We start from the raw sequence: 13,284 nt of genomic DNA, 5'->3' as shown, positions 1-13,284 counted from the left end.
GGGCCACGGTATTAGGGCGGGGCTACGCCGACGGGACGCCCCCTGACTCGTCGGCGCCCTAGAACGACGTGGGCGGAGACAAGCTGCTGCAGAAGAAGTGGACCACCTTCCTCAAGGCCCAGCTGCTCTGCGCCCAGCCCGGGCAGCTGCCCTTCAACGTCATCCGCCACGCGGTCCTGCTGCCCGGAGAGTCGTCCTCCGATTCCCGCGTCTACGCAGTCTTCACCTCCCAGTGGTGAGCGCGTGATCGGGCTGGCCCCGGGGTCCGAGGCCCGTGTGGCCCTGCCTCTGAGCGAGCACACTGCCCTGCGCCGGCCAGGCGGGTGATGGTCACCACCTCCCAGCAGCTTCACTGGTGTCCTTCATCTGGGTGGGACAAATAGTGCCCAGACAGGTTCTAACTGGTTTCTGGGCTGCCTGGTTCCGGAAGGATGGCCTGAAGTTTACGAAAGGCCAACATTGGAATTGCTAACATAGATAAGGGATGGGGGATGAAGAGAACGCAGGAAGCCAAGGACAGCACCGGTCCAAATGCTTGTCCTTGGGTGACGATTGCCTTATCTCCGAGCTTCCTAATGGCCGGGCAAAGAGGAAAACATCATCATTGTCATTAGAGGAAATTAAATTCATTGCTTAGAGGTTGAGAGAGGTTAACGGATCTGTCCAAGGACCCACCCCACAGCCGCGGTCTGGCCCTGTGGCGTTATATACTTGCTGAGGATGCGTCAGGTACCAGAGGTCTCACATCCTGGGCTCAGAACTGAGTGTTTGGTGTGTACAGTAGGCTGGAGAGTGGGAGAGAGAGAGAGACCTCCGATCTCCACAGACCAGGGCTGAAGGTAGAAAAACAGTCCACTGGTGCAGCTGTGGTTGGGTCTTTGAGGAGTCAGCCCAGGGGGCCCATAGAAGAGGCTTCATGGGAAGCCAGCCTGGGGCAGTTGTGCTGCCCCTCCTAGGGTACCTGCCAGCCTAGGCGGGCCAGGAGGAGCCACCCCCGGGCCTTGCCCCAATTAATTCTCATTAAGGATAATCACACGGCAGGCGATGGGCCTAGAGCCAGGGCCCGCGCAGTCGGAGCTCCACGGGACACCCCCAGCCTGTCTCACGCCCCGGGGGGAGAAGAGAGGCGGAGGTTCCCCAGCGCTGCCAGCCCTGCCCTCCTGGGCGCTCTCACTGCGGGACCAGGGCTGGGGGCAGTGGACTGCAGAGGAAAGAGAGTGTCTCCTCTCCCTGTGTTCAGGCAGATCGGTGGGACCAGGACTTCCGCGGTGTGCACCTTCTCCCTCTCGGACATTGAGCGTGCCTTTAAGGGGCAGTACAAGGAGCTGAACAAAGAAACTTCGCGCTGGACCACTTACGTGAGCCCAGCGACCAGCCCGCGGCCCGGCAGCGTGAGTACCTCCCCGTGCCTCGCAGGCCAGGCCCTCCCGCAGCGTCTGGCGGGCGAAGCTTCTGCCCTCGGCTGGTGAGTGTGGAGGCATCCGTGTCCCCACCTCAGGGTCCTGTCACACACCTGGCCCTGCTGGCCGTGTCCCACAGGTGTCCTGTGCCGTCTCACCCCAGAGCAGTTGCAGGGCCACCCCCTCCCCAAGACTAAGTGCACACTAAATGTCTGGCTGTGTCACTGAGGAATTAGGGGACGTGGACTGTGCACTGGGCTCTCCTTCAAGCATCTCCACCTGTGTTTCGTTTCTTTTCTGAGACAGGGTCTGACTCTGTAGCCCACACTGGCCTTGAACTCACAGCAACCCTCCTGCCTCAGCCTCCTGAGACTGGAATTACAGGCTTGCACCACCACGCCTGGCTTCACCTGTGTTTCTTACTTTGATTTTTTTCACTAATACTGCAGATTGAACCCAGGACCTTGCACAAGCCAGGCAAGGGCTCTGCCGCTGAGCTACATTCCCTGGCCCCTGCCTTTAAAAAAAAAAAAAGGTATTTTTGGGCTGGGGTGTTGGCTCAGTGGACCCGAGTTTGTCTTGCAAGCTCAGGGACCCGAGTTTGATCCCCGGTACCAAAACAAACAAACAAACAAACATGTTTTATTATCGTCTATTGCTTTTACAGAATATTGGGTTTAAATGTGGTATTTTCATGCATGCAAATTATATAGTTTGCCAGGCATTGTGGTGCATGCCTGTAATCCCAGCACTCGGGAGGCTGAGGCAGGAGGATCGCTGTGAGTTCGAGACCAGCCTGGGCTACATGGTGAATTCCTGGTCAGTCTCAACTACATAGTGAGACCCTGTCTCAAAAAAAAAAAAAAAATTATATAGTTTGATCATAGCCACATATTAGGGAAAACATGATAATTGTCTTTTAGCGTGTGGCTCATTTTGCTTAACATGGTGATCTCAGCTCCATCCACACTCCTGAAAATGACATAATTTTGTTCTTCTTTATGGTTTAATGATATTCTCTTGTGTATATGTACACATTTTCTTTATCCATTCATGGGCACCTGGCTGGTTCCATATCTTGGAGCTTTGAATTGTGCTCCATGCGGGTGCTAACCTTAATTCCTTTGGTATTAGCAGGGCATGGTACCACAGGGTCATATGGCAGATGTAGTTTTCGTTTTTTTGAGCAACCACCGTACTGAAATCTGTTTCTAATTTACATTTCCACCAGCAGGGTTCCTTTTTCCTGCATCCTCCCCAGCATTTTGTTTTTTGTATTCTTCCTCTTCTATTTTGGTACTGGGGATTGAACTCAGGACCTTGCGCTTGCAAAGCGGGAGTGGTTGCCACTGAGCTAAATCCCCGGCTCTGTCTTTTGTATTCTTGATGATATCCGTTGTGACTTGGATGAGACGGAGTCTCAGTGTAGTTTTGATTTGCTTTTCTGTAACGACTAAGGACACTGAACATAGTTATTGGTCCTTGGTACTTCTTTTGAGAAGGGTGTGTTCCGTTAACTTGCCCATTTATTGATTGGGCTATTTCTTTGTGTGTTTTTTTTTTTTTAAGTTCATCAGACATTCTAGATATTAATTAACTTTCTGTCAGAAGAAAAGCTGGCCAAGATTTCTCCCATTCACTGTTGGTTGTTTCTTTTGCTGTGCATAAATTTTAATTGCATGTGTTCTTATTTGTTGATTCTTGCAGTTATTTTCTGTGCTGTTGGGGTCCTAGTCAAGTGTTTCCCTTTGTTTCTTCTAGAAGTTTCAGAATTTCAGATCTTCTACCTCCGTCTTTGACCTGTTTTGTATTGATTTTTGTGCACAGTGAGAGATAGGGATCTAGTTTCAGTCTTCCATGTCTATCCAGTTTCCCCAGCATCATTGTTAAACAGGCTGCCTGTTCTCCAGCCTGGGCTTTTGGCTCCTTATTGAAAATCAGATGACTCTAGCTGGGTGTGGTGGTGCACATTTATAATCCCAGCATTTGAGAGGCTGAGGCAGGAAGGCCAGCCTGAATTATATGGTGAGACCCTGTCTCAAAAAAGCAAAAAAGAATCAGTGGCTGTAATTGTGTGGTTTATTCTGTGTCCTTGTTCTGTTCCACTGGTCTTCGTGTCTATTTTTGTCACTATGGTTTTGTAGTATAATGTGAAATTGGGTCTTGTGATGCTTTCAGCCTTGCTCTTTTTGCTTACAGTTGCTTTGGCTGTTCTAGGTCCTTTGTGTTTCTGTATGAATTTTACAGTTTTTTTTCTAGTTCTGTGAAGAATCTCACTGGTAATTTGTTGGGGATTGTGTTGAATCTGTAGGTTGCTTTTGTTGTGTGGCCACTTTAATAATATTAATTCTCCCCATCCATGAACATGGGAGGTCTTTCTATGTGGTGTCTTCTTGGATTCTTTTTTAGTATTCTGTAATTTTCACTGGAGAGATTTTTCTTGGTTAGGTTGATTCCTAAATTGTTTTGTTTGTTCGTTTGTTTTAATAGGAATGGTGAGAGTAGACATCTTTGTCTTGTTCCTGATTTTAGAGGGAATGATTTCAGGTTCCTTTGTTCAGTGTAATGTTGCCTAGCCCCTTTTTAAGATTTTATTTTGAGACAGGGCCTCACTGAGTTAACCAGGCTGGCCTTAAATTTACGATCCTTTTGCCTCTGCCTCTAGACTGCGTATCACCACACCCAGCTGTAACTTTTTGTTTGTTTGGCTTTTGTTGTTGCTTTGTTTTTGTGTTTTGAGACAGAGTCTCGCTATGTAGTTCAAGTTGGCTTTAAACTCACTCTGTGGCCCAGGCTGGCCTCAAACTCAAAACTTGCTGCCTCCTGCATCAGCCTCCCAAGTGCTGGTGATCTAAGTGTGTGCCACCATGCCTGGAAACTCTTTTTTGATGAGTTATATGTGTACATGATTTAAAGGATCATAAAGCGCCAGGATTACAAAAAGTACCCTCACTTTTTGGCCTCCACTTTTCCCCAATCACCTCCAAATCTTTTATTTAATTTTTTGTTTTTTGTGACAGGGTCTTGCTATGCAGCCCAGGCTGGCCTTGAGCTCATGGTAATCCTCCTGCCTCAGCCTCCCTAGTACTGGGATTACAGGCATGCATCACCATGCTGGCCCCTTCTGCTATTTTATTTTATTTATTTATTTTTTGGGGTGGTACCGGGGATTGAACTCGGGTCCTTGTATTTGCAAGGCAGGCCACCGAACCGCTGAGCTAAATCCCCGGCAGCTTCAGCTGTTTTAGAGGATTCTTTTCATATTTATGTTCAAGTCTCTATGCTTTTTTGTTATGGTGGTGGGCCTCAAACTCAGGGCCTCACCAAGCTAGGCAAATGCCCTACCGCTGAGCTACACTCCCAGCGCCCTGTCCCACGTTTTTATTACTACTTCTCAATATATCAGTCTCAGGCAGTAGCTGAATTCCCCTCTGGGAGGTGAGGATTCCCTACCTGGTGGGGTGCTGGAGCTATTTGAAGCAACTAGAAAGAACTGTTTTGCACACCTCTTTGCAAATTCAGAGCTTTTTAGGGGACCTGCCACAGGGACAGAATATGCTGCTGGGAAATAAGCAAGCGCTGCCTGGGAGGCTTTCCACACCTTGCCCTCCCCAGCCACTGGCCCCCCAGCACAGTCCTGCAGTGATTTGGACTAAAAGAAGAGTGTTTATATTATGACCCTTGTTACTCACCGAAGAGCCTGCTAGGAAGCCAGGAGCGTTTTAATTTTTTGCACAATTTTTGTTCTCCCTGAGGTTAGTAATTATTTCTCAGTCTTTTTTGTTTTCAGCGTGTTTCATTTTCTAATCTTTTATCTCTAAGATGACCCAGATTCTTCCTGAATTATCTTGCCATCTCCTGAAGGCAGATCCATGGCGGTTTTAGCAGTTTCATCTTCCTGGAAACCCTTCGCATCTGCCCCTGCTGCGGCTCCACATCCAAGCAAGTGCCGCCCTGGGACTCCCCTTCCTCGTTGGCCCCTCTTTCCTGCCACACATCTTGTGTTTCTTGCTTCCTCTTTTTTCACTTATTTTTTAGCTAACTCGATTCCTGGAAAAAGATATACAGTAGATAAAAGTTTTTGAAAACTTGAATGTCTGAAAATGTCTTTTGTCTTTACTTTCACATTGATGGTTTGGGTAGATTATGCAGTCTTTTCTTTTTTGCGGTACTGGGGCCTGAAACCAGGGCCTCACCCAGCCAGACAAGTGCTCTGCCATATTATTTCTGAGACGAAGTTGCTAGTTGCCCAGGCTGGCCTGGAACTTGTGACTCTGCTTCCTCGGCTGGTATTACAAGTGTGCATTACCGTGCTGTGCAGGCAAATGTTTCTGTAACAGAAATAATTTTCCTTCAAAGTTTGAGAACTTTGCTCTTTTACATTTTGGCATCCAGCACTACTGTAGAGAAGCTCAGGGCTGTTCTCTTAGTCCTTTGAATATAACCTGTTTTTTTCTCACTGGGCTCTGTATCTCTTTTCAGGGGGTCGTCCTCATATTCTACAGTTACAGGGTAGTGGGCTGAGGATGTAGCTCAAGGGTGCAGTGCATGCCTAGCAAGCACAAGGCCCTGACTTCGATTCCTGGTACCAAAAAAGGGAAAAAGAAATGTCATGATGGTGTGCGTTAGTGGAACTCTGGTCATTTACTCTGTGGGGCAGGCATTCAGTGGCCACTTCAGTCTGGTAATTTAGTTCCTTTAGTTCGAGGACATTCTGTTGGACTGGAGATGTAGCTCAGTACTTCTGTACATGGCTAGTATGCACAAGGTCCTGGGTTCGATCCCCAGCACTGTAAAAAATTCTTCTTGAACTATATCTCTACTTCTTTTTCATTCAACAAGTATTTATCGAGGATATGTGTCATGGTTGTAAGCACTGGGGTTCATCCATGAGCAGGAAAGGCTGACAGCCCTTCCCTCCTGGCACTTAAGTTCTAATGGCTGTTTTTCACTTCTATCTGAGCTTTCTAGACTGGCCCTCTACTCTTTAAACCTTTCCTGTTTTTCAAGTCTTCGAGAGTGTCGCGATTATGTCTTCTCTGCTTTCCACTGGGAAAGAGAAAGGAGAGAAAAGAGCTAGAGACAGACAGCAGTACCTTCCCTCTATATATGTCCAACCCTTTCTATTTTATTTTTATTTATTTATTTATTTATTGGTACTGGGGATTGAACTCTGGTCCTTGTGCTTGCTAGGCAGGAGTGGAACCACTGAGCTAAATCCCTGGCCCTTATTTTTAAATTTTGAGACAGTGTCTCAGTAAGTTACTTGGTTGCCCAGGCTAGGCTTGAACCTTCAGTCTTCCTGCCTCAGCCTCCCAGAGTGCTGGGATCACAAAACGTGATCCACCAAACCCAGCTCACAGTGTGGATCTTGTTGACTACATCTCTGTGGTGTAAATGAAATAGTTCTTTAAGGTGCTTGGAAGTTAGATTTAGAGACTTGATCAGGTTTAGGTTGGACTGGGAAAGATCACCCTTTCCCAGAGATCATTCACCCTTCCTTTTGGGTACAGGTGATATCGGGCTGCCCTCTTTGTGTGACACGAGGCTCTTCTCCTGCAGCTTTCTGTTCTTGTTTTGTGAGCGTGCTGTCTTCAGGGTAGTAATGCTAGTTTTCTATGAGGTTGTCTTCTCTTTGAATTTATTTCCTCTTAGGTTTTGTTTGTTATTTTTTTTCCTCATTTATTTTGGTTTCTTTCGTGTGCGTAGTTCTGGCCACCTTTACAGTCCTCAAGAACTTAACTGTATTTATTTATTTGCAATACTGGGGATTGAACCCAGGGAGTGCTGAGGTACATTTGCAGCCCTTCTTTTTTATTTATTATAAAAATATATTTATGTGATCCCAGCACTTGAGTAGCTGAGGCAGGAGGATCACTGTGAATTCAGAAGCAGCCTGAGCTACGTAGTGAGTTCAAGGCCAGCCTGAAATACATAATGAGACCCTGATTTTAAAAAAATTTCAGGCCAGGTATGGTGGCGCACACCTGTAATCCCAGTACTCAGGAGGCTGAGGCCAGAGGATTGCTGTGAGTCTAAGACCAGCCTGGGCTGCATAGTGAGTTCCAGGTCAGTCTCAACTACATAGTGAGACCCTGTCTCAAAAAACCAAAAACAAAAAAAAATTTTTTTTCAGGGCCCGGTATTTAGCTTAGTGGTGACACTGCCTGCCTCACAAGTGCAAGGACCTGAGTTCAATTCCCCAGTACCAAAAAATTAAATTTTTTTTTTTCATTTTTTACTAGGGTGCTTTTGAGATGGGGGGGTCTGAGTAAGTTGCTCAAGCTGTCCTCAAACTTGTGATCCTCCTGCCTCAGCCTCCCTAGAATCTGGGATCACTTGTGTGTGCCACCATGCCCATCTGGCTACTCATATTTCAGAGGAGGGGACACTGAGGCTGTTGGAAGCTCTGCCCATAAATAAGGCCTGGTGCTTTGGGCTCCATTATAGCCCTGCTGAGAGTGATCTGGCCGGGCTGCTGGCCATCGGTGGGAGCATGGAAGTCTTTGCTCGTGGCCCCGCAGTCTGCTTCCCCAGACTCTCCCGGCTTCTGCTTCTAGAGAGATGGTCTGGCTCCTGTGTCGGGGCGCCGTAGGGGAGGAGCACGGGTATGGGGTCTCACTGTACGACGTGCCCACCTGTCCCTCTGCCTTCAGGATGGCGGCCTCAGCCTCAGGCGCTGCCCTGCGTTAGGAACCCTCTGTGTGGCCTCTTCAGGGTTCAGCTCTAGACGTGGGGCCAGATGTGGAAGCGGCGGTCCCCAGCTGCGTGGACCTGGTAGGAGGCCCGCTTGCTTCTGAACAGACTTAGCAGTGACCCTCCTACTTAGCCTTCTCTTCAGCCTCCCTTCCAGGGGAGGGCTGGGGCCGTAATTCAGGTGTTTTAGGAATTTACCTTGTGAATCAGATGTTTTGGGGCTTCCCCCCAGACCTGGCTCGAGAAGACTCTTTTCTCTCTGTCCTTTCTTATTGGTTCATTTGGTTTTCTTTCTTTTATATTTTGTGGTATGGGAGGTCGAACTCAGGACTTCGGGCTTGCCAGGCAGGCGAGGCACCATGGAATCCCCGGCCCCAGTTCATTTGTTTTCCTGCTTCCAAAATGTGGAAGATTTTGCCTTCTTGCCCATCTCACACGTCCCTGTGGGTTTCCACGTCTGCGAAAGAAATCCCTTGGGGCAGAGGCAGAAGGAGTGTGTGCTCCTGCGTGCGGGAGAGAGGCTGTAGGTGTCACATAAGCGGGCGGAGCCTGGAGGGTGCAGTAACTTGTCTGAAGACCCAGGGTGTCCGTGCTGGGGTTGAGGCTGGCACTGTGGTGCTCTTGGGCCTGGAGGACGGGACACAGCTGTCCCAGAGCCACACGCGCTCGTGTTGGCAGGGCCTTGGTGAGCAGCTGGTCCAGCCCCCTCATCTGGGTGAGAGCAAGGAGGCCCAGAATGGAGGAAGGGCTCTCCCGAGTCACGCGAAGGCTGCGTGCCACACCGCCCGCTCTCGACACCCTTCACTCAGGCGTGGAGGCCGCAGAGGCTGGCTGAGCACCATCTGCACGCCCGCCGGCCCTGGACTGGGCCTGGAAGGAAGGAGTGAAATAGTCCTTGCCTGCAGGCGCAGTCACCTTGCTTCCTGCCAGCGCAGGTGCTAAGGCAGGTCTGGAACCGCAGTTACCATGCATCCAGCACTGCCCAGCACTGCACTGACGACTTCCGAGTGCTGGTGCATTTTCTTCTCAGGGCTGAGGTACCTCGGCCACCAGGGATGGAACTTGCAGCCAGACGGCTGAGTCCCGAGGGGAGAAGCAGGGCTCATGCAGGAGGAAGGCAAAGGCGAGCAGCAGTTGGTGGGCGGAGGAAGGAGGAGGGAGGAAGGAGGTGGCTGGGCGTGAGCGGCAGGAGGCCCTGAGCTGACTGCTGCCTGCCTCCTCCTGCAGTGTGCGGCGGGCCCCGCCTCTGATAAGGCCTTGACCTTCATGAAGGACCATTTCCTGATGGACGAGAAGGTGGTGGGGACTGCCCTGCTGGTGAAGTCTGGTGTGGAGTACACACGGCTGGAGGTGGAGGCAGCCCGGGGCCTGGATGGGCACAGCTATGTGGTTATGTACCTGGGCACCTGTGAGTAAGGGACTCGGAACGTCGTGTGCAGGGCTGGCCTGGGGCTGCACCCCAGCGAGGAGGGAAACCTCTGGACCAGACGCTTGTGCACTTGTTAAGCACGCGTTCACTGCACCTGGTGCCTTGCCTGTCTCTGGAAGTGCAGCAGTGGCGGGAGACGGTGCAGTCCTTGTCCTGCTGGAGCTTTCGGCTGCCTGGTGGGAGGTGCTTGGTGGTCCAGGAAGAGCTGTGTGGCCTTTAAGCCCTGTCAGGGTGAGGAGCAAGTGGGTGAAGAGAAGCTGGGGACCCCAAGGGCAGAGCTCACTCCTTCCGGCCGGAAAGGGGTCCCGGGAGGGGAGCGGCCTGTCCACCTTCGTCAGGACACCTTGGCGCCCAAGGAGCGTGTGACAGCGGCGAGGCCATGCAGCGAGGGGCCACAGGGGAAGGCAGGGGTCTCAGCTGTCCCTCCTTACAGCCACCGGCTCCCTGCACAAGGCTGTGGTGAGCCAGGGCGGCAGTGCTTACCTGGTGGAAGAGGTCCAGCTGTTCCCCGAGCCCGAGCCCATTCGCAACCTGCAGCTGGCCCCCAGCCAGGTGGGGGTTCACCCTTCCTCTGCAGGGCTGGCGGGGAGCTGGGGCTTCACGAGGTGTCCCGGGGCCTCCTGACACCGAGCTCTCCTCCAGGGCACAGTGTTCGCAGGCTTCTCTGGTGGCATCTGGAGCCTGCCCCGGGCCAACTGCAGTGTTTATGAGAGCTGTGTTGACTGTGTCCTTGCCCGGGACCCCCATTGCGCCTGGGACCCCGAGTTGCGAGTCTGCTCCCTTCTGCGCACCCCTGACCAGTAAGTGCCAGTCTGGGTGGCCGCTGAGCTGACCGGCTGGGGCCCTTCCCTGGCTTCCGCTGCTCTTCCTCCCCGGGCCACTGACGCATCCGCCATGACACATCCCGTCCATGGTGGGCTCCTCCTGGCCTGGCGTCTGGTTGACAGTTCTCAGGCTGCTGCAGCCATCCTGGGCCCAGGTCCCCTCCTCTGTCCAACCTCCTGTCCACGGCTCAGCGTCTCCCTGTCTGCCGTTCCCTCCCTGCCTCCTCCTCCCACTTCTGTTTGTTTCAAGGGGTGATCTTTACTCATCTTGCCTCCTCAGGATATCCTGGAAGCAGGACTTGGAGCGAGGGAACCCGGAATGGGCCTGTGCCAAGGGGCCCGTGGGCAGGAGCCGCCGGCCTCAGAGCCGCCCCCAGATCAGTGAGTGTGGGGCTTGGGCAGGCACTCGGGGAAGCTCTGGCCATGGCTGTGGCCATGGCTGCACCTGTCTGCCTGAGACCTGAACCTCAGAGCTGGGCTGGATCTGGGTCCTGGCCACAGGGAAGAACAGCAGGAATTCTGAGCAGGGGCCAAGCTAGAGTCAGGGTGAGGCGGCGGTTGGGTTGGGTAGCAGGTTGGAGTTAGAAGGACTGGAGGTTGGTTTGGGGTTCAGTGAAGACAGAGGGATGAGCTGGTCTTGATGGCGCACGCCTGTCATCCCAGCACTCGGGAGGCTGAGGCAGGAGGATCGCTGTGAGTTCAGACCAGCCTGGGCTACATAGTGAGTTCCAGGTCAGTCTGAACTACATAGCGAGACCCTGTCTCAAAAAAACAAAAAACAGTCAAGACAGAGAGATGAATATTGAGTTTGGGAGTTGAGATGGAAGCTGCAGATGACAGTGGGGTCCAGATGTGGGTTCAGCACTCCCTTCTGTGTCTTCCTTCTCCCTGTCTCTGAACCACCTTTCCTTGTCCCCCAGTTAAAGAAGTCCTGGTGGTCCCCAACTCTATCCTGGAGCTCCCCTGCCCCCACCTGTCAGCGCTGGCCTCTTACCGCTGGAGTCGTGGCACGGGGACAGTCCCGGAAGCCTCTTCTGCCGTCTACAATGGCTCCCTCTTGCTGTTGCCACAGGACGGAGTCGGCGGCCTCTACCAGTGCATAGCCACTGAGAATGGCTTCTCATACCCGGTGGTCTCCTACTGGGTGGACAGCCAGGACCGGCCCCTGGCCCTTGACCCGGAGCTGGCAGGCATTCCCCGGGAGCGCGTGCAGGTGCCGCTGACCAGGGTCGGTGGCGGGGCCGCCGCAGCTGCCCAGCGGTCCTACTGGCCTCACTTTCTCGTCGTCACGGTCCTCCTCGCCTTAGTGCTCTCCGGAGCTCTCATCGTCCTCCTGGCCTCCCCACTGGGGGCCCTGCGGGCTCGAGGCAAAGTCCAGGGCTGTGGGACCCTGCCGCCTGGGGAGAAGGCCCCCCTGAGCAGGGAGCCGTGCCTCCAGCCCCGCAAAGAAAGCCGGACCTCCGCCACTGATGTGGGTGCGGGCAACAGCTGTGTGGGCACGGAGGTGGCTTAAACTGGCCGCAGGCTGGGCTTCTGAGTGGGACGTGCATCTAGCCGTGCTAGCTGCAGGCCCGAGCCAAGCAGCCCTGACTGGGCCAGCGGTGGCGTATGGGACGACCTCCTCCTCCTCTGGCTGAGCTGATCCTGCCATCTGTGCCGCCTGCAGCAGCCAGTGGGGCCCTGCATGGCGCCTGATCCCCAGTGCGACTCTCTCCTGCCTGCACGAGGCTCTCTGGTGTGAGCTGTCCTCCGACCCCACCTGTGCTGTGACAGGAGGACCTGCGGAGGGGTCTTCCGTTCTGGCCACCCCAGGGGCCCTCCAGAAATAGCCCTAAACCTGAGTGCTGCAGGACCCCACGGTAATGAAGCCCAGACGGTAAACCTCCGCGAGCTAGGACGCTGTTCTGGCGACTCACTCTGAAGGCAGCTGCTACTTGGACGCAAACACTCTTCTCCTAGGGGTCTCCGGGTCCTGCAGGGAGCTGGCCACCTGCTCCCCTTACCAACTTCAGGGAGTTGTTCCTGGAGTCTGACCACATCTCTCTGGCTTCCACTGGGGCTGCCACTTGCTGTGTCCTGACTAATGTGGCAGGGGTGGTCTGAGTCTCCCCTTGACCCTGACTGACTCCTGACCTCTCTCCTCTCTCTTACCCTGGGTTTGAAAACTGCTTGTCACAGAAGATTTATTTTTATTAAAAAGACAAAAGCTCATGGACGCTGATATTTCTGTTGGAGCAGAGTGCTGCGGTGGAGGACAGCCAGGTTGTGCGGGGAGCAGGTGGCCCATGGACGTCCACCGGCCAGCGTCTAGGGCTGCGGGGCGACCGCTCTCTGGAACCCCACCTGCCTCCGCTCCAGGCACGGTCGGCTCTGGCAGGCTGCGTGGACCAGCTCCACTTGGGTCTGCTACACCGTGGGTGACACCTCATCTGCCACAGCCGCCACAGTGGCTGTCCCCACGCACACGCTTCTCGTGACTCCAGTTCAGCCCCCAGCGGCTGTTGGTCCCGACTCCTAGTGCAGGAATTTACAAGGAGAGGGCCGCCACCCCGTCCGGCCGTCCCAGCCTGTGAGCCCAGCTCTGCCCACCTCCCCTTCCCTTCCTCCGCTTCATCTCCCTCCTCCTACACATGTGCTCTGGTGGTCTCTGCGCAAACACCGGGCACAACCGCCCTGCCCAGCTGTCCGCCCCGTCCAGCCTGCTCCCGGGTCTGTCCCGTCCCCAGGGAGTGGCGCCCTGCTGGCTTCCCCCGCTGCCTCCTGCTCTCTGGGCCCCTGCTCTGGCTTCTCGTCTGCTCTCTGCTCCTGAGACCCTCAGCCAGCGCCTGCCAGGCACAGCTCCCACCCCTGCACAGCCTTCCCACCCGGGCTCCCTCTTCTCACATCTCTCTCTGTCTCTGTCTCCTCTCTCTTTTTTTTTTTTTTTTTTTTTTTT

The 13,284-nt window shown here is 53.3% G+C and overlaps 1 protein-coding gene across 11 annotated transcripts in view; it reads left to right on the top strand.

The window, feature by feature from the left end:
* Positions 1 to 13,284, top strand: part of Sema4a (semaphorin 4A) — a 26,445-nt gene that overhangs the window by 10,804 nt on the left and 2,357 nt on the right. For 6 of the 11 annotated variants that reach the window (XM_010643822.3, XM_019210601.2, XM_010643821.2 and 3 more), the window contains 7 exons: positions 63 to 235; positions 1,241 to 1,391; positions 9,324 to 9,504; positions 9,959 to 10,077; positions 10,168 to 10,325; positions 10,630 to 10,730; positions 11,270 to 13,278. In XM_010643822.3, coding sequence (XP_010642124.1) covers positions 63 to 235; positions 1,241 to 1,391; positions 9,324 to 9,504; positions 9,959 to 10,077; positions 10,168 to 10,325; positions 10,630 to 10,730; positions 11,270 to 11,862 — 1,476 coding nt within the window. In that variant the 3' untranslated portion in view covers positions 11,863 to 13,278. Of the gene's footprint in view, positions 1 to 62; positions 236 to 1,240; positions 1,392 to 9,323; positions 9,505 to 9,958; positions 10,078 to 10,167; positions 10,326 to 10,629; positions 10,731 to 11,269; positions 13,279 to 13,284 lie in introns of those variants that run through there. The other 5 variants (XM_010643820.3, XM_010643818.3, XM_010643819.2 and 2 more) reach the window with 2 other exon arrangements.

This window comes from Fukomys damarensis, unplaced genomic scaffold (assembly GCF_012274545.1).
Source record: "Fukomys damarensis isolate Sample0158 unplaced genomic scaffold, DMR_v1.0_HiC HiC_scaffold_33, whole genome shotgun sequence".
NCBI classification, from domain to species: Eukaryota; Metazoa; Chordata; class Mammalia; order Rodentia; family Bathyergidae; genus Fukomys; species Fukomys damarensis.
Note: the sequence above shows the minus strand (reverse complement) of the source record. Positions and strands in the feature narration are given on the sequence as shown.